Here is a 21,429-nt window from a genome sequence, read left to right on the forward strand (position 1 = left end):
GGTCCCGGCCCGAGCGCGGGGCCGCGAGCCATACGGTCCCAGCGACGCGACCCGGCCCGGCCCGGCCCGGCCGCCAGCGCGGGTTCCGGGCGTCGGCACCAGCTGCGCCCCCGCAGGCCGGTCAGGCCCCGGGAGTGGCCGCGGACGCATGTCACACTGGGGCGCCGGGCCCGGGAGGGCGACACGCGCTCGGCCGTCCCGCCCGCCGCGACCCCCGGGCGGCGAGCAGGACCCGCGCGGGCGGCGGGGGAGGAACACGCGAGTCACTCCCGCCCGGAGGGAGAGCCCCGGCGCCCGACTTCGGGCCGCTGCCCGAGGTCCCCGGCCCGCGGGGGGCGCCGGGCGGGGGGGCGGGGGGCCGGGCCGGGGCCGCCCCACGTGGGCCGCGGGGCGGGCCGGGCGGCAGGTGCGGGTGCCGGGCGGTTGGCGCGGGCCGGGCCGGGCCGGGCGGGCCGGGCGGGGGGCAGGCCGGGCCCGGGGCCGCGGCGGGCGGGGGCGGGCGGGCGGGGGGGCTCACCGTGCCCCCGTCCTTAATGATGATCTTCTTGGCCAGCATGATACTGCGGTTCGCGGCCCGTTTCTTCTTCTTCCCCTGGGTCATTTTACCATCCTCGGTGCCGGGCGCGCCTGCAGCCACTCCCGGGGCGGCCGACCCCGCGGCGAGTGCGGTCCCGCCACTACTGCCCGGCCGAGCCGCTCGGGGCTCCCGCCGCCATCTTGAGGGCCCGGCCTGCCTCGGGCGGCGCGTCACATCGTGCGATCGGCCGACGCGCCGCCCCGCCCACGTGACGCCGCCCCGCCCAGTGACCCCACCCGCCCCGCGACGCGGTCCCGCCCACGTGAGCCCCGCCCCGCCCTTCCCACGTGACGCCCGGCGCCGCCGCTCGCTGCTTCCCAGCCCCCCTCGTCCCCCCCGCCCCCACGTCCGCTGTCCCGCCTCCGGCGGAACGACGGGGTTGACGTTTCCGGAGTGACCGGAGCGCGGAACTGGCGTCGATGCCCGCTGGCTCAGAAGCGCGGCCCCAGCCGGCCGAGCCGACAAGGACTGTGGCGGGTCCCCCCGGGAGCGGGACACTGACCGACCTGGGAGGGCGGGCTCGGAGGGTCCTTGGCCGCCAGCCCCGCGGGGCTTCCCACGCGGGCTCCCCAGCCCCGCCGCGCCCGGGCCCCGCGGGCCCCCTAGGCTCGCTGCAGGGCTGGGGGCGGCACGTCTGCGCCCGCGCAGGACCACCCGCCCGATTCCCCGGCTCCAGACCCCTCGGACGGGCGCCCGCCTGGTGCAGCCGAACTGGGTAGATTCCCGACCCGGCTGCCGAAGCCCCGCGGGACTGATGCCTGAACGCAGAGCCTGGAGAAGCCCAGGGCACCACCCAATACGGGCCGGCAGCCCCGCAACCCCACCTACCGCCCCCCCCCAAAAAAAACATAACTAAGCGTTTTGGTCATGCTACACAGCTAAGATAACTACTACATAGGGTTATTTTTAAAATGTGAATTCTTTCTGCTATTCTTGCAACTTTTAAGTTTGAAAATTTTAAAATGTTTAGTTTCAGAATGTTAAAAATATGATTTTCTCTTCCCTTTGTTTCTGTGACTAGAATGGCAAATTTCAGGGAAAGAAGGCATTCTGGCTGATTCTTCATCCTGCCCCCTCTGCCTCTGTGGCTGGCACCTTCCTTCTTACTCTCTTTACTTTTGAGCATTATGGTTTGCAACACAGATACTGAGATGTTTGGTCCTTAGTCTACTTTCAGCACACATCTCCCACCCCGAACAATCCCTCCAACCATCATTGACTTACTGGTCCCTTCTCCATCCCAACTGCCTTTTCCCCCAGCTCTTCATTATACTTATACATCACCAAGTAAACATCATTTGAAAACACTCTTGCTAACAAAGTATTTTAGTTGAATTACAAACGTGAAATTTAGAGAGAGAAATATAAGGGATTCATCTTATTTAGTTTTGGTTTTGATTTTGGGGCCACACCCATAGGTGCTCTGGGCGGCATTTGGAGGACCATACTGGGTTCTATACGATCAGATCTGAGAGTCTCTTGCCCACACGCCTGGCTGTCTTCCCTGGGGACCCTCAGAAGGGATGGGCTCCAGCTTCCCTCCCTGCACCAAGCAGAGCTTCCGGCGGCCGAAGACCACTGGAACCTAGCCACAACCATGCTCAAGGCCCCTCTCCACACGTTCGGACAGGCCTACATGCATGAAGATACCAGCAAAGAACCCCAGGTATGTGTAATCCCATCAATGGCCAAGATCCAGAGACCTAAAAGCAAGCTCCCAGAAGTGTGCCACCGCAAAGCGGCCTCGTGATATTTTATAACCTACTTTTCCCTCTGGGAGAAACTCACAAGCTACTGAGAGCTTTCTGCCCACATGGGACAGCCTCGCAAACTTCCCATGGTGTATCTATATGCCAAAGCCAGTAACCAGTTGAATCTCATTCCCCTGACCCTGAAGCCTTTAGAGGCTTCTAAAATCTCAGGGATAGGACGAATGTAGAGGTTACTGAGACCACTGGAGCCACTCGACGATCAACGGGATTTCGTGATCGTGATCATGATTGGGTTCTAGGGATCAAGCGGAGGTTAGCTGTGTACAAGGCAACTGCACTATTTCTTAAAAATTAAATTCCCAGAGGGCTGGAGCGATAGCACAGCAGGTAGGGCATTTGCATTGCATGCCCAGCCAACCTGGGTTCAATTCCCAGCATCCCTTATGGTTCCCTGAGCACCGCCAGGACTAACTCCCGAGTGCATGAGCCAGGAGTAACACCTGTACATCACCGTGGGGCAGGGAGCCACTCCCCACAATACCTGAGGACTGTTAGTTCAGGCCTGAGAACACAGCAGTGACCGGGCCTTGTGTTACCGGAACCAGGACATACATATTGGCAGTGCTAGGGTCCTCACAGCCTACACCAGATGTTCAGGCCCTATGTTGCCAGGCATCACACCTGGTTTAGGCACATAATGGGCACACATCCTAAGTCCTATACTATCTTCCCAGCCCAGGAACTTATCTTTGATGGTTATAAAGGTAATTCTAAGATAATTTATTGTGTAACAATACACTTTAACTTTTCATTGCTCCATACAATCATACTTCATCCAGCTGCATCAATTCTGTCATCTTCATAAACAGATTATTATTCAAAAATACTCTACCTAATTTGTCACCTTTACTAGACATCAGAAATGAGACCACTTGTCTGCATGGAGATAAACCGGGGGACACAGTTACAGCACAAAAGGTAATTGCAGTTTTGGTGAGTGCTGGTGGAAGCAATGTATTAAGCAAAGTTTAACATACTGAATGTACAGTGTCCCAGACTTTGCCAGAAGAGCTGCACTAGCGAACAAGGGAGTCTTGTTCTGAAAGGCTTAATGTGTGTAAACTTGTGTCTTTGTATTTTGTAGTTCAGTTTGATTATTTTGGGTCGCACCAGATGGTGCTCAGGGGTTTTTCCCAGCAGTGCCAGCGACCAAAGCTCAGCCCCCTCACGAGAGATCCACTCAGCTCTTTTTTTGGCTCGTTTATTTGTGGATTTGAGATTTAGGGTTGTGAAGATTCATCATTTTTACTTCAAGAGTTTGATATGTCAGTTGGGATTCTTAGTTTCAGTCAACAGAAACTAGCATTGGCTAACAAGCTAAAAAATGTTTGGATGGATATTGGGAGTTCCCAGATTCATAAGAAGGCCAAGAATTGGGCTTGGAAAAAAGGCAAGAACCAGGGTTTCAAAAGTTCATGACAACAGAGCCAAAAGCACTTTGGAAAGAAGTGCAATTCTTTGAGTGATAAAGTAAATGAGCGAAGCTAACTATTCTTAAAGAAATGAGTAAGGGCCAGAGTGACAGTACTTGCCTTGGCCATCTGCCTTGTATGCACCTGGCCCAAGTGGTAGCCTGGGTACTGCACAAAGTACCCGCTACTACCAGAAGTGATCTCTGAGCAAAGGCAAGTGGGACCCAAACACCAAACAACAAACTGAAAAACAATTCATAAGTTTTATTCTATTAACTTTTTCTTAGAATGATTAGTGGTCATTTAAAATAATCTCAAAACTATACATTAATATATAGCATAAACCAAACTACATATTTAGAAGTTTTATAGTTTAGGCAACATGGCTACATAGTATTAATGTTTATGGTTTTGCTATAGTTACAGTATTCACTACTGGCAAAGTGGCCCTCTACCAATGCCCATCTGTCACTTCCAGTCCTCCACTCCCCACCTTTGCTTGGTAATCTGATTTTTAATCCAAGGCCAAGTGTTTGTCATCATTTAATATTGTCTACACCCTTATTTCATCTGAACCTTACAAAATTGCTCATTAAAATAGATGAGTATTTAACAAAAATACTCCATGTGCTACATAGTATTGTATCAGATTCATAAACATGTTTTCTAGCCCCGATTCATGTTAGGTTCAGATTAATTTGACAGATTTTATGATATTAAAAATGACAGTGTATAAAGGTCTCTATAAACAAGTGTCACATCTTGTGCCATCCACATTACTTCAGAATAGTAAGGAATTACTTTGACATCATCAAAGAGTTTTGGCCCAAATATTCAGGTGGTCTCAGTAAACCCGAGTATTTTTGTGATTTATGATAGGGCCCTCAAGACTACGTGATTTATGCTAACAAGATTCCTAAGGTCAAGATTACTGATGTCAGTGAACTCTCCAGGGAAAGGCTGGCCTGCAGGTGTGTTCATCTATGTGGGGCAAGAACCAAGCATGCCAAGAAGTCAAGTTCTAGTAGATATCTGGACACCTCGGGCTGGTGACAGGGCTCTGAGGGTCCCGGTCCCACCCCCAGCATGCTGCCAAGGGCAGTGCTGGTGGGCCTGAGCAGTGTCACATTACCAGCCAAGCATTGCCGAGTGGCCAAGTATCACCAGCACAAGTGTCTAGTCCCTTCATTCTCGGAGCTGCCTCCAGTCCTTCTGAACAAGGCTTTTTGACAACGTAGTTCGAGGTGAGCATTTCTAGTCAGGGAGGTACCATGCACTGTTCAGAAGTAAACACTGTCCATAGTGGGGGTGAGGGGGCGGAAAACTGTAAACTACTGGAGTTTGGGTGTCTCCTAGAATGTGCCCTAACTCCTCCTCTGGGTGGTTCTAATTTGCATTCTTTCTCTGTAATAAATATAACTGTGAGAATGGTTACTTTTGGTGCATTAGTCTTTGGTGTTGGGCTGGAGCCGTAACACTGCCAGTAGGGTGTTTGCCTTGCACGAGGCCGACCCGGGTTCGATTGCTCCGTCCCTCTCGGAGAGACTGGCAAGCTACCGAGAGTATCCTGCCCGAACGGCAGAGCCTGACAAGCTCCCCGTGGCGTATTCAATATGCCAAAAATAGTCACAAGTCTCACAATGGAGACGTTACTGGTGCCCGCTTGAGCAAATTGATGAGCAATGGGATGACAGTGCTACAGTGCTACAGTGACAGTCCTTGTTGTTGAGGTACATTTGGCAAACCCCTAAATCTCCAGTTACCAAGACACTCTAATAGAATTTCAAGTCTTTGGGATTTGAGGCAATTTTATCCCTTTTGGCTCTTTTGTTTCCTGCAGTATATATATATATATATATATATATATATATATATATATATATATATATTCAGTTCTGCTTTGATGAATTCTCTAAGAACTACAAAGAGAGGCGGAGAGGTGGTTACAGGGTTAGGGCATGCAATGATCCTGTGTACTCTGTGGTTTTCTGAGCATCTCTAGGTGCAGCTCTGAACACCACCGGCCCAGCCGGCCTCCTGCGCACCTCTTGGGAGGCCCAGAGAAGTGATCCGGTCCCCAAGCCACATGGTCCTCCGAGCACTGCTGGCTATGTGTAACCCCAGCACAAAATAAGTTAAAAAAAAATGTTCTTTTTTAGTAATTAAAAAAAGCAATTTATAGCAGATTACATTTAAGTAATAGTGGCAGGAATTAAACCTTAAAAATGCTTACAATTTGATTTCTATGCATTGAAAGGATAGTCAGAGTAGAAGTATTTAAATTCAAACTGCAGGGGGAAAATAGCAGTTACTTTAATTACTTACCCTTGAGCCTAACAAAGACAATTTAAAACAAAAATTTTAAGCTTATACCATCACTTGGTAGAGAAATTCTAATATAAAGTCTAGTCTCTCATACTATAGTACCGAGCATAAAAAAGGAAGAAGCATCATGTAAAGAAGCAGGAAAAAGATTTGTGAGTTATATTTTATAGAAAAAGATAAGAGTAATTCACAGGCTAAGTCAGACATAGATAAACAGGGAAATAGAAATATATAGCAAGAAATTTATAGTTAATTATGAAAATAATCTATTTCCATAAATCCACTAGATAAGTGGATACTAAAAATTGACAGAGAAATTCTTCAATTTAAAAAGCTATTTAACAAAGAAGTCTATACATTCCTTTGAATTACATCCATAAAATTTTTTTTTTTTTTTGGTTTTTGGGTCACACCCAGCAATGCACAGGGGTCATTCCTGGCTCATGCACTCAGGAATCACCCCTGGCGGTGCTCAGGGGACCATATGGGATGCTGGGACTTGAACCCGGGTCGGCCGCGTGCAAGGCAAACGTCCTACCCGCTGTGCTATCACTCCAGCCCCCACATCCATAAAAATTTAAATATGAAAATTACATTCTCAAACCCAAAAGAATCTTCTAAAACAAAGACCTATAAATTCAGAATCCAAACCATTAAAAATGCCTTTAAAAGTAACAGTAAATTATATTTCATACTAAAATATAAGATCAGAAAATGACAGTTATATACAATTGTTGAAAGTTCCAAAAATTCAGTGATGGAACAATGATGCCATACTTGTTTAAATACTTTTTAGTTGTGTTTGTATAATCCCAATTTAATAGTCATATATTTTATGTATTTAGTGTGTGGTGCCAAGGATTGAACCCAACATCTCACCTACGCATGGCAAATGCTCAACTGATGAGCTATATTCCTACCTCCTACATTATAGGTTTAAAGAAAAAATGTTGAAAACAGGAAAAAAATAAGTTACTCTTGAAACATCCTACCTCTGCCCTTGTGTGTTGAAAGTTGTGAACTGCAGTAATACCTCCAGAAGAGTCAGGTATTTGGGCAAGGTACAAATGACCAGATTTTGATAAAGATGCTTTTTCTTTGTCCTATAATTGCTACAGGTCCTAGAGACCTTTTTTTTCCTCAAACTTTTCAATTTGTTTTGGTTTCTGGGCCACATCCAGCTGTGCTTAGGGCTTGGTGGCTCTGTGCTCAGGGATCATCCCTGGCTGTGCTCAAAGGGTCATATATGGTACCAGGGATCAAGCTCAGGTAGGCAGAGTGCAAGCCAAGGACTCTTGGCTGTGTATTAATATGACTTTCAATCCGGCAAATAAATAACTTTTATAAACCTTTTCTACGGTAAACGACATTCATAAGCAATATAATGAGTGAGTCAGGCTAAACCTTGTTTTGAAAAAGAAAAACTCAGTTGAATGAGTATCCAGTGACATTTTAAACGTTCACTCGCTTGATATGCAGGAAAAATATATCAATTCTTAAGAATAGGGACTGAGGGGCTGGAGAGATAGCACAGCGGGTAGGGCGTTTGCCTTGCACGCGGTCGACCCGGGTTCGATTCCCAGAATCCTATATGGTCCCCTGAGCACCGCCGGGAGTAATTCCTGAGTGCAGAGCCAGGAGTAATCCCTGTGCATCGCCAGGTGTGACCTAAAAAGCCAAAAAAAAAAAAAAAAAAAAAAGAATAGGAACTGAGATAGTTGGATGGGCCCAAGGACCAGTCCCTGACAGGGAAGTCTCCCAGCCCACACTGCAGGGGACGGTCCTCCGCTCCCAGCTTATCACCAGCTTCCGTCTACTACACAGAAGTCAATCTCCTGACAGACTCTGTCTTCTTAGATTTAGCTACCATTTCTTCAGTAAATTTTGACATTCAATATAAATTGATGTAAACATTTAAACCTTCCATCCCTAAATGTAGTTTGCTTTTCAAAATCTGTTTAAAAACTGATATTACTGTATCGAATATCTATATGTTACATTTCAAACTTCCATTATTTCTATAAATGGTATACTAATTTAAATTTATTCTGGGTGCTGTGGATTAGGTTTAGGACCACATATATTTGCCTGGCCCTCACACTCTAATTTTTATTGGAGCCATCAGTTGGCATTTTCTTCCCATGAATTAGCACATATTTATGATAAAATAGTTAACAGGTAAATTTTATAAAAGTTAAAAAACTTAAATAACCAAGGAGTCATGGTTCTAAAAATATTAATAATGGTGGGGGAGAATGGGCACTGGTGAAGGGATGTGTTCTCAAACTTTGTATGAGGGAAACATGAGCACGAAAATGTATAAATCTGTAACTGTACCCTCACTGTGACTCACTAATAAATAAATTAAAAAATATATATTAATAAGACCATTGAAGGTTATCAAAGATCACACACAGAGAATGCATTATCTATTTAAGACATAACCTAGTCTACAGATCTAGCTTCCCAATTATCAATTATGATTAATTCATATCATTTTCTAATCTACTATACAAACAATAAACGATCCCTAATAAATGTTTGCCTTGAAAATATTTTTTTTTCACTGTAACTCTTAATTTTATATATACAGATATATAAAATTTTTTGGACCATAACTTGCAGTGCTCAGGGATCACTCCTGGCAGGGCTGAGGGGACCATATGGGGTGCAGGGATCAAAGCTGCATGCAAGGAAAGTGCTGTACCCACTGTAACATGGCTCTGGCTCTGATTTTATTTTCATAAACTTTACTGGGAATCTTGAGAATTATATTATTTTGGGCACCCAAACATATATTAATGCTGTAATTAGTATCTGATATCCAGTATTTTTCATGTGTATAATTTTTTATTTAAAATAAAGCAGAGTAGACCTAAGATAAAAATCATGTGTATATTGAATGAATAAATACCCACCTTATTAAGTACTTCAATATAAGTTGAACATAAATCATTATCCTTAACTTTGAATTCTGTGCATTTGCAAGACTCAGATTTCACTTAGCAGTAGGCATGAAGGTGTGGGAGTCTGACGGAAGGGAACCGGAGATGTGCCTGGCCGCACAATGCTGAGGCCCAGCCCGGGGACCACGGAGCCTCCCTAACACCTGTAGGGGTAGCTCTGCTGGCCCAAAATGGCCGGGATGCCCCCCCACCCGCAAAATACTAATAAGAAAGATTTAAAATATGACAAAGTTACTAAATTATCTAAAGGTTATCACTGAAAATCCGTAACTCTCAGAAAGTTTGCTTGGTGGCAATTTGGAATTTCCAGCAAATTAACTTAAAAAATATTTTCTACCATTAAAACACATTTCAACTCTGGATGGAGCAGATTAGGCCTGTGTCCTACAAAGATTTTTTTGTCTCAGAAAAGTAACATAATCAGCCCGAGTTTGTGAAGAGTACTCAAGAGAGAGAGAGAGAGAGAGGAGAGAAAGAGAGAGAGAGAGAGAGAGAGAGAGAGAGAGAGTGTGTGTGTGTGAGATAGTATTTTCTCAGCCAAATTCTCTTCAACAAAATCCAGGAGAATCATATAAAAATATTTATTATTTTTTCACAATATTATATTATAGAAATGGGGAATTTTAAATTTAAGTATAAATGAAAAGAATAAAGTAAAATATTTCTTAAACTTAATAGATTTGTTTCTGTATTTAATTATTAGATCCACGTCCAAATTTACAAAGTATTTTTGCTCACCAGTTCATCTTATTTTTCTGCTATATTCTCTTTCCCTTGAATCAATTTACAAAATAAGTCGTAATTTTCAACCTCACCTCCAGTGCTAATAAAAAAGGACAAGAAACCACTATTTCAAAGCAATGTTTGTTCCTGCCCAATGGCTTTTATAGGGCACATTAAGGGAACTTCAAATTCCACTGCCTCGTCCAGACCAAACAAAGGTCTGAAAAATTCCCCAAGAAGCCTTGGGCTTGCGGTGACAGTGTCATTAAAAATAATAAAACACAGCAATCAAGAATGTCTCCAAGGAAAGTCATTATGGTCTCAATTCACTGACATTTGTACTACTATTGTTTGGTAGTATTTTTTTCAACAGTTACAGAATAAAGGAAATTCATACAGCTTAATGAATAAACTACTCATTCACAAACATTCTAGTTACATACAGTATACACTTTGATAAATCTCAAATCTCCAAGTGGAGATATTAGGCAATAATAATAATTATTTTATTTTAAATTATTACACAAATATTTAAACCCTTGAGTTCTTTCATTACAGTGGAAATTAACACAACATTTTAATTTAAAGCAATATTTATAAAAAGGATTTTTCTAATTTACAGAAAAGAAATATAATTATGAGATTAAAGACAAGCCCCACCGGTACAAAAGTCACTGGCGACAGTCAAGCATGGTGGCCAATGGATTGCCCTCACCAGTTTCATGGCATTACAGGATCGTAAAATGTAGATGGAGAAAGAAATGTCTATGTTTTTCTACGTTAAACAAACATTAATTTCATCCTCTGACAAATCAGACCAAGAATATCACTTTTCTCAACTTTCCTGTAGTTGAACAATAGCATTCTGCAATTCATTGTTTAGTAATCTTTCATATAAATATAAAAATCTCAGGTACACAAAAAGTCTTTCAAATCATACATCTACTTCTTCACAGCATAACAGGTAATTATAATTGATAACCTTTGAATATGCCTTACAATTTGCTGTATCAGAAAAAAAAGTCAAAAACATACAAACTTAACCTAGTTGGCAACGTTTGTAGGACATTTGTCGTGTGCCCTTACAGTGTGCACAGGGCTGTCCTGCAGCGATCAGAAAAGCTAACATCTCTAAAATTCAAACTTATAGTTTCCTCCAATAATTCTAATCCCTGGAAATGCTTTCAAGTTTTGATTTCTAAATGCAATAGATATTTTGTTAAATATACATATTTCCTTCATAAAGTTACATATTTTCAAACCATTTGAATAACATGATCAGATTCAGCATGGGGATATCTTCTTAGAATCTGAAGGTATCCTCTGTGTAAGACTAATGTTGAGGTTTCCAGTGCACCATTGTGAAAACAGTTAAAGACAGTATTCAACTATGCTTTAGTGAGACTTCCTGCAGGTTTGGGATCATAACCGTATAGGAAAGTAGCTGCTATTACTAGGATGGCTCCAAGGAAAAAGACACTAAACAGAGGAAGAAAAAAAAATGAAAGAAAATTAGATAAAAAGAAAAACAAATCCCTTCTATTCTTTATTATAAAAAACAAGTATAATTCCTATTTTTTCAGGATCCAGTACAGTGACATGCATATACATAATGGACACTTTAAGTTTCTGTCAAAGAAGAGCAACAGACTTCTCCAAAGAAGACATGTATATAAACACACACACACACACACACACACACACACACTTTTTTTTTTTTTTTTTTTTTTTTTTGCTTTTTGGGTCACACCGGTGATGCTCAGGGGTTAGCTTGGCTCTGCACTCAGGAATCACTCCCAGCGGTGCTCAGGGGACCATATGGGATGCTGGGCCTAACTCGGGTTGGCCACTTGCAAAGCAAATGCCCTGCCAGTTGTACTATCGCTCTGGCACCAGTTACGACATTTCTTTATCAGATTCTAATAAACAAATAAAGAGGGAAAGATAATTAGGCTAGAAGGAGAGCTCCTTTTTCGTTTTTAAATTTGAAGTCTCGATAACGTGGTAGTTGAGCCAAGACCTAAATGTATGGGAAGTCAGTACTCCAAGGCACCTGAAGAATGAGTCAAAGACCAGGCAGAGGTCATTGTAGCTTTAAAAACAAACAGAAGAGGAGGAGCCCAAGAGAGGGTCTGATGGGGATAAGGCAATCTTTTTTTTTTTTTTTTAATTTATTTATTTTTAATTAGAGAATCACCGTGAGGGTACAGTTACAGATTTATACACTTTTGTGCTTATACTTCCCTCATACAAAGTTTGGAACCCATCCCTTCACCAGTGCCCATTCTCCACCACCCGTAAACCCAGTGTCCCTCCCACCCTCCCCAATCCCATCTCCCCCCCACCCCACCCTGCCACTGTGGCAAGGCATTCCCTTCTGTTTTCTCTCTCTAATTAGCTGTTGTGGTTTGCAATAAAGGTGTTGAGTGGCCGCTGTGCTCAGTCTCTAGCCCTCATTCAGCCCGCAACTCCCTTCCCCCACATGGCCTTCGACTACAATGTAGTTGGTGATCACTTCTCTGAGTTGACCGGGATAAGGCAATCTTTGAGCCTGGACGATTCTGGGCATCACATGTGTTCCCTGAGTCTCTCTCTGAGTAGCCAAAAGAAACAACAAAGGAAAGCAGCACCACTGACTTCTTCAAAAAATGCTGCCCTTCTCATACTTCTTAGCTCTGTAGATTCTGCACTTTACTCGGGAGGTTGAGCACAGTTTCAGTCCTGGGGACTTCCATTTCCTACGCATCACCTGGAGTGACCCCTTAGTACTGCAGAATGTGGCCTGCAAATACTGCAGCACTGTCGAACTGTCATCCCATTGCTCATCAATTTGCTCGAGGGGGCACCAGTAACGTCTCCATTGTGAGACTGTTGTTACTGTTTTTGTCATATCGAGTACGCCATGGGGAGCTTGCCAGGCTCTGCTGAGCGGGCCCGCAAATAAAAACTAAAAATTTTAATGTGACTTTTTATGACTTTGCCTACTGGGGGAGGTTGGGGGGAGCTCACTCCCAAGCCATGCTTAGGAGGCCCAGGGACCCCCACCCGCCCCCTCCTGGCAATGCCTGGTCAGTAGGGCAGACTGCCCCACAGATGAGGTACTGCTCTGCCCTGGTGGTGCTTGGGGGTGTGGGGCTGCGCCTGGTGATGTGGGGGGGACCACGCGGCACTGGGGGAGGGAAGCTGGCTCTGGTGATGGGGATGTTGCTGGAACAGCCTACGCACGAAACTATCATTAGCAGTACGCAATCACAGCACCTCAGAAAAGGGGCAAGTATAGAATGATATAGAAAAGAAGATTACCTGGTCGGCACAAAATCTTGTAGCCAAAAATAGGATATCAGTGTTGATAATATTATGGACAAAGAGGTCGCAAATCCTTTTAAAATGTTATCTGCATACTTAATAACAGCAGCTATTACAAGACCACCAAGTGCCTGCAGAGTTTTAAGATAGTTTAAAAAAAAGACATACATAAAATTGCTTTTAAAATAATCTCATTATTTAAAAAATAATTTCATTCAATAGTTTTAAGCTTTGCCCTATTAATTTAACCCCATGAAAGTGATTTTTTTTTCTTTTTGGGTCACACCTGGCGATGCACAGGGATTACTCCTGGCTCATGCACTTAGGAATTACTCCTGGCAGTGCTTAGGGACCATATGGGATGCTGGGAATCGAACCCGGGTCGGCCATTTGCAAGGCAAACACCCTACCCGCTGGGCTATCGCTCCAGCCTGAGACATCTCATAACCATTAAGGACTGAACTTAGGCTTCTGCATACCAAGCATGCATTCCTGTCCTTCGAACTGTTTTCCAAAGCCCAAACTCGTTCAAATTTGTTTATTTTTTGTTTTTCAATCACACACAGCAGTGCTCATGGCTTATTCCTGGCTCTGCCCTCAAGGATCACTCCTGGCGTGGTTCAGGAGACCAGATGGGGTACCGGGAATCGAATCTGGGATGGCCCTACAGGCTGTGCTCTCTCCAGCCCCAATTTTAATGTTCCTGAAGAAACTAAATATCCTAACATGTTCACAGAGGGATGGGTTCTGCTTACATCAGTACCTATAGCTACTGTGAATTTTTATATCAAAATTAAGTCTGTTAGTACTAAATAGAAAACTTTAAATGCTTTACCTGAAGAATAACAACTATCCAAGTCAGCCGGTTATATCCCTGAAAAAATCCATTCTTTGATACCAATTCTCCATCATAAATGTACACACCCATCAATCCAAATATACTACCAAAGAAACCTAAAAAATAAAAAAAGTTTATGTCATATGCCAATCTGTTTTTCTAAAGAATTTCTATTTATATTATAAATAACTGATGCTTAACTTTTATTGTTTGATAAGATTTGATCACATAATTTTTTTTACTTCATCATATAATTTTAAACATATAGTTGTATATAATGATGTAGTCAAACACATGAGAATATAAAACAACAGAGATTACCAACCTTGGGGCATTAAAAAATATAATGCATAAACATCACTAAAAGCTGCTGGCTTATTTCAGTATTTGTAAAATGCTAACTTTGGGCATATTTCATTCAATCCTTCTACTGGTAGATCCACATGCATTTGCGTTACACGTGCAGATACGAAACCTCAGGCATCTGACAGCATTTTTTATTTTAAGAATTTTTGAATGTAGTATCCAAAAATATTAGAATGAAGAGATAATCAGCTGTAGGCAACATCAGAATCTGACCTTACTGGAGCCTGCTGGGAAGGCCAGTGCTCACGGACAGCAGGGGCTGTCCGCCAGGGCCTATCGTCTCACTGCCAAATCTAAAGGGGCCCCAGGACCAATCTCCAGCTCGGAAGGAAGATGCGGGCGGGGCCGTCTCCTAGGAGCAGGCTCTGGGGCCACATGCAGCCGAAGAGGGAAGCGTGAAGTCAATCTAGTATAAACCCAGAGGTAAGCATTCCCCACGGAAATGGGGAATTTTACAAAAGGAAATGAAACTTTTTCTAGAATTTTATTTATGCCAACCCTACATTTAATATGACTACTTATGAACTGAAAATTGAGGCACAACACAAACTTACGAAAACAAATACTTCAGAGGCCTACTTCTTTTGTCCATGTAAAAACAACAGGACACCCTTGAAACACAAAGGAATTAGCCCTCAATGTGGGAAAATCCCCTTGGAAAAAGAGTAGCAAGCGCCTTTCGTCTCAAACGGCCTGCGGCCTGCGGGAAACCATACCCCAGGGGGTTCCTGTACCCTGGGCTCCTCAGTTCTGAAGGAGGGTGACTAACGACCACTGGTGTGGTGCTGTGTACAGAGGTGACGGGCACTGCCCCAGGGGAGTCACAGACCACACAGGGGAAGAGCACCATGGGGCAGGAACTCGGGGTGGGGGAAGGGAACTCCCCATCTGGCTGTCAGAGGCTGAGTGCCACGACCAATCTCTGGACTCTGGCGATTTTGGCAGACACAGCGTGGCAGGAGCCCCCCCGCACACACACACCTGTGCTGCGCTTCCACCTAGGAACATCGGGCTGCACCTCCCAGTGCCGCAGAGGGGGCTGGGCCGGCTCTCCAGCCCTAGGGACACAGAGCTGTCTGGGACACCCGCAGAATCCTTCACAGCAGAATATGATTCTGCTCCAGCAGGGCCTGTGGCTAAGGTGCCAGCTCTATCAGCAGGCCGCAAGGACAGTGGCCTCGCTGAGCCCATACTGAAAAGCATCTTTGACCATCAGAGCCTTTGGCTACAAAATTCCACTTTCAATGACAAAAGAGAAATTATTTTTAAAGAATTTTAGGAGACAATAGTAAAAGCTATTTAGGAAGAAATGAGGTAATGTTCAAAGACGCCTCAGGATCAGACTATCATCAGATTTCTCAGCATAAACCCCACAGCTAGAAGAGACGAACCATCTATTCACAATTAGGAAAGGTAGAAACTTCTCAGCAAAAATAATGTCTTGCAAAATTTTTGTTCCAATATGGTGGATAAGCAAAGGCTTTCCTGAACAACCAAGCTAAGGGAGCACCCCCACATCTGCAGAAGCACCCAAAGGTCGGGGCAAAGGAACTGGGTAGCGGTAAGCATGCAATGGCCCGGGTTCAACTCCTCTGGCCTCAGGACTGGCCAGAGGCTGCTGGAGTCCAGCGCTGCTCACATGAGACTCCAGCACTAGGGCACACGGGCCAGCTGGCAAGTACCTGCCTGGGGACCCTTCTGCTTCCCTCCGGGAGAGAAAGGCGGAGTGCATGCCCACAGGCACGCCTGGACACTGCACTCTCCCCTGAGGCGCTGCAGTGACCTTGGAACACAAAGCAGCCAAATGAAAACAGCCAGAAAGAAAGGAGTCCTCATGAGAGAAAAGAAAGGTAACAGCACAGCTTGGACATCGTGCTAGTGGTAAAGAACCATAACCGTCAGATGAGTTAACAACAAACCCTCAGTAAAGGAAGGGAGCAGACGAGAATCTGTTTAGTCTAAAAAGGATCAGTCAGGGTAGGAGAGGGAAAAAGGAAGCACACACTCTGCAGGGGGACCACCACATGGTCCCCCACACTGACAGGAGCAACCACTGAGCACTTGTGGGTGTGCCACACTCTCCTCACACACACACACACACACACACACACACACACACACACACACTCTACAAAAAAAGAAAATCACTATCTTTGTAATATACTGCTCATGGTGACAAAGGAAAAATGATGAAACTAAGAGAATCACCAGCAAAAACTATCTAAATGAAAAAGAAGATAGAGGGGCTGGAGTAATAGCACTACAGGTAGGGCGTTTGCCTTGCATGCGGCCAACTCTGGTTCGATTCCCAGCATCCCATGTGGTCCCCTGAGCACCGCCAGGAGTAATTCCTGAGTGCAGAGCCAGGAGTAACCCCTGAGCATTGCCAGGTGTGACCCAAAAAGAAAAAAAAAAATGCCTTTGGAAAATTAAAAAAAGGTACAGGAAAAATAGAAAAAGAAACGCCATTATGAAACAACCTGGGAAGAAAGAATGGCAGTATATATAAACTTCAAACATTAAAAATTAATGTAATTATTTATTATTATAAATAATTAACTGTGAGCAGTCGGATTTTCTTTTCTTTTTTATTTTTAATCATAGAGGACTTAAATTTTTTTTTTTTTTTTTGCTTTTTGGGTCACACCCGGCGATGCACAGGGGCTACTCCTGGCTCTGCACTCAGGAATTACCCCTGGCGGTGCTCGGGGGACCATATGGGATGCTGGGATTCGAACCCGGGTTGGCCACGTGCAAGACAAACGCCGTACCCGCTGTGCTATTGCTCCAGCCCCCGGATTTTCTTAACTTACTAATCTTTGATGTCTTAATGTCTGTTGAATGATCTATAAACGTATTTATTCATCTTTTTCAAAACTCTGAGCAAGTTTACCATTAATACCATTAATAAATGTAATGGTATTACATTTAAACCCTACCCGCTGTACTATCACTCAGGTCCCAAGTTTGAATATTTCTTCTCTTACATTTATCACTGTATCATTGTCTCACTGTCATCCTGTTGTTCATCGATTTGCTCAAGCGGGTGCCAGTAATGTCTCCATTCGTCCCTGTCTTGTGCTAGTGTAACCCGATGGCATATTGGGGGCTCTTTCAGGGTCAAGGGAATGAGGACCATCATTATTACTGTTTTTTTTTTTTTTCTTTTTGGGTCACACCCGGTAATGCACAGGGGTTACTTACTTCTGGCTCTGTACTCAGGTACTCAGGAATTACTCCTGGTGGTGCTCAGGGACCATATGGGATGCTGAAAATCGAACCCGGGTCTGCTGAATGCAAGGCAAACGCCCTACCTGCTGTGCTATCGCTCCAGCCCGTTACTGTTTTTGGCATATCAAATACGCCAATGGTAGCTTGCCAGGCTCGGCTGTGTGGGTGGGATACTCTCGGTAACTCGCCAGTCTTTCTGAGAAGGATGGAGGCTTTTGGGGCAGCCTCTAATCGCCTTTACAGGTGTTCCCAGCCAGGCATATATATGTATTTCCCTCTCTGATTTGTTGTCTACTGTCTGAAGCCCATCAAATATGGTGCGGTAATTATGGAAAATTAGTAGGGAGTGTCTTATGGAATATGTTCACATACTTATATAAATATCTCCTATTAGTGCTTATGAAATGCCAGATTCTTCATTCTAACAACTTTATATACATACATATATATATCATTTAATCATCAAAGCTACATATGAAATACATTTATAGATGAGAAAAGTGAACGTTAAAAAAATTCCTTACAGCCATATAAATGATGATATACCAAGCATTTGAAGTCTGACCACAATACAAAGTGTTCTTAACCACTATATTATAAACACATTCTTCAGAAATGATGAATTTAATTGATTCATGCTTTTTAACTGCTCTGAACTTGGTCTCTAGATAAACTGAACAAAACTGTTAACTCATTTTTTTTCTTTAATTTTACCTTCTACACTGTGAAAAGAAAAACTGTTTTTCTTTCTTTTTTGGGGGGGGGGTCACACCCAGCAATGCTCAGGGGTTACTCCTGCCTCTGCACTCAAATTACTCCTGGCAGTGCTTGGGGGGGGGGGTCCCTATGGGACGCCAGGGATTGAACCTGGGTCAGCTGTGTGCACGGCAAACGTCCTACCCACTGTACTATCACTCCGGCCCCTGCTTTTCTACTTTAAATCATTTGAATGGTGACTTCTAATGTTTGAAATTCTGATCATGGGGCGAGAGGGGCTGGTGACATAATACAACAGGAAGGGCTCTTGCCTTGCACATGGCTGACCCACAGGGTCTCCTGAGAAATGCCTGGAGTGATTCCTGAGTGCAGAGTCAGAGTTGCAGGGTGTAGCCAAACACAAATAAACAACAACAACAACAACAAACAAACCATGGGGCCAGAGAGATAGTACAGGGTTTAAGGACTTGCCCTGTTTGTGGCCAACTGTGGTTTGATTCCTGGAACCACACGTGGTCCCCTGGGACATCAGGGGTGACCACAAAGCACAGAGCCAGAGGTAAGCCCTGAGAACAATAGTGTGGCAAAAAAACCAAAAACCAAAAACCCAAAACTGAATAAATTAAAATACTTTCACCTTCAACAGCTTTTAGCTTTTCCTCTTATTCTGTCTGAATCCTGCACTTGGCAAAAAATATATGATATATACTGCCTTGCAATTATTTAGACAAGATTACTAATAAAAATATGGCTTTGTTTTGGTAAAAAAAAAGTACTAGAAACCACTGGAATCAATTTGCTTTAACACACAATGGAAAAATAATTGACCGCATTTAAAAAAGAAAAATGCGAGGCCAAAGAGAGAGTATGGCTGGTAAGGTGCTTGCCTTGCAGATGCTGGCCCAAGTTTAACCCCAGTACCACACAGGCACCTACGGCCCAGGAGGACCAGGAGTGATCCCTGAGCAATGCTCGGTACGATGCAGACACCACACTCACACCCCAATAAAAAAAAGGAAAAGAAAAAATATTTATCTTGAGCGTTCTACAATGTGATAAAAATGAAGGTCAGTTTCTTTTCACATGATTAGAAAACAATTTAAAGGATGGCCTTTATCAAGTGGGGAAGTCCCGTTTGCATGAGATGGCCTGGCTTAAAATACAGCCTTTGGGAGTTCAGACTAATGACTAGGTAGAACACGGGCGGGCCGCTTAGGGCTGCTGTCCAGAGACTCTGTGACAGGGACTGCCCAACTGCCTAAAGGTATGAGGGCAGCGAACGTGGCACAGTGGCAGGATGGATGCCCCTGGGAAATAAATGAGGGCCACTCTGGTATGATTTGGCATGTTCCTTGCACAGTCAAGTTTCGGCTGGGGGGAAGAGGACCCTGTACCTACTAAAATGATATGAGCAGAAAAAAGCAGCAGCTTCAAAGATGAGCTGAAAAATCACAAGTACAGAGATTTAAAATAGAACGTGTTGATTTGCAGTTGAGTTGCTTCTCACACATAGCAAATTCCAAAATAAATGTATACCAGAAATACTAAGTGGTGGAAACTGTGTGAAAGATGTAATAATACTATACGTAAATCATCAACATATTTGTTCAAAGGCAATCCTCAATGTGTGGAGTGATTTTTCTTTTAAACTACTTTAAGAAGAATAAACTACATTCAGTTAAAATAAGGAATGAGGGGCTGGAGCAACAGTCCAGGGGGTAAAGCACGTGCCTTTCACAGGGCTGACCAAGTCCAATCCCAGGAGCCCCGATATGGCCCCCTGAACCTGCTAGGAATGATCGCTGAGCATAGTCGCGGTAAGCCCTGCATGCAGCCAGGTGGGGCCACCAAACCAAAATACAATAAGATTAAAAATGAACCACACATTTTGAAATAAAAAGTCTTTTGAAAGGGAGGCAGATATACTGGTAATGGGTGTGGTACTGGAATTATGTACATGAGAAACCATTAATAGCATTGTAAATCACAGAACCTCAATCAAGAAAACATAAAGTCCTATTAACATTTCAAAACAGATGAAACACTATTTCAAACTTCCTTTAAGTATTTATTTTTTAAGTTGTAGTACATATGACAAGATATTTAAAGTATATATCATGGAGATTTAATAAACTTATATAACACGACCAGCTGACAACACTGTTAACATATAAAGTTTGCTAAATATTTTAATCTCTTTCCCAGAAAGGGGAAATACCTAAGTTATTTATACTATCTCCCAAGGAAAAGAGCAACAACCAAACATAAAGTTATTAAGCTGCAAAAGGATACACATACTTTAGGTTACAGACCTAAATCACCGTATTACTGAATAAGAGGCTTTCATGTAAAATATAAATACGAATTTTTAGGCTAGGATGTAGCTCAATGGCAGAGCATGCTTTGACCTATGAGACCTAGGGTCACTCTAGCACTGCTAAGAAATGAAATCATACTTTTTTGATAGGCAAAACCTTGCTGGTTTTATGAAAGGTTTATTTATTTAAAGATACACAGAAGTCTTTAATCATAACAACAAAGCACCTGTAGAAAATAGAGAAAGCATTAAAACTTACCCAGTTGGATATTTCTTATCCACACTGATTGTTTGGTTTCCTTTAAGATTTTCTCAAAGTAAACCCCGGCAAAGCCACTTGAAAAACAGGCTGTGAGGACTGCCATGAGGCCGACAAACTGCGAGCCAGCCGAAAGGTCCTTGGAGTCCAGCTCCTGAGAATCCGAGGGCCACTGCGCAGGAGGGAGGAAATGAAGGCAGTGCTTAATTCCCAGGCACTGCTCAGCATCTCCACTCAAACTCGAAGGTAACAATGTGAGCAGTAACACTCTTGGGGCTTCAAGAGGAAACCTCAGAATCTCTGCATAGATTCCCCACAGTGATATTCCTGTTGTAAGTTAGAATCTAAAAAGCTTTCCGAACAGAGCGAGAGCGTGAGTATGTGCACAGATGCGGGAAGGGGCCTCGGCAAGCAGCGCGGCTGCAGAAATGCGGACTGTGAAGAGCAGCGCAGTGAAAGGAAGCGAAGCTGCGGGTGCACCGAGGCCATCTGGCGCCCAGCTAACCCTTCGAGACTGGATTCTCTAGACCACTGTTCCTAAATGACCCCTTCCTTCATATTTTAAATTAAGAATATCCACTTAAACTGTAATAGTACTTAGGTTTAAGCAGTAGCCTCAA

At 43.9% G+C, this 21,429-nt stretch overlaps 2 protein-coding genes across 4 annotated transcripts in view; both read right to left on the reverse strand.

The window, feature by feature from the left end:
* The window catches only part of MFSD14A (major facilitator superfamily domain containing 14A), a 36,863-nt gene extending 36,073 nt beyond the window's left edge, over positions 1-790 (reverse strand). The window contains exon 1 of the mRNA XM_055145018.1: positions 518-790. Within this exon, the coding sequence (XP_055000993.1) occupies positions 518-601 (84 nt within the window). The 5' untranslated portion in view covers positions 602-790. The remainder of the gene's footprint in view (positions 1-517) is intronic.
* Positions 791-9,619: 8,829 nt separating this feature from the next.
* The window catches only part of SLC35A3 (solute carrier family 35 member A3), a 35,488-nt gene continuing 23,678 nt past the window's right edge, over positions 9,620-21,429 (reverse strand). For all 3 annotated transcript variants that reach the window (XM_055145583.1, XM_055145582.1, XM_055145584.1), the window contains exons 5-8: positions 20,810-20,981; positions 13,917-14,035; positions 13,079-13,212; positions 9,620-11,254 (exon numbers count right to left, since the gene is read on the reverse strand). In XM_055145583.1, coding sequence (XP_055001558.1) covers positions 11,164-11,254; positions 13,079-13,212; positions 13,917-14,035; positions 20,810-20,981 — 516 coding nt within the window. In that variant the 3' untranslated portion in view covers positions 9,620-11,163. The remainder of the gene's footprint in view (positions 11,255-13,078; positions 13,213-13,916; positions 14,036-20,809; positions 20,982-21,429) is intronic.

Source organism: Sorex araneus, chromosome 8 (genome assembly GCF_027595985.1).
Source record: "Sorex araneus isolate mSorAra2 chromosome 8, mSorAra2.pri, whole genome shotgun sequence".
In the NCBI taxonomy this organism is placed as follows: domain Eukaryota; kingdom Metazoa; phylum Chordata; class Mammalia; order Eulipotyphla; family Soricidae; genus Sorex; species Sorex araneus.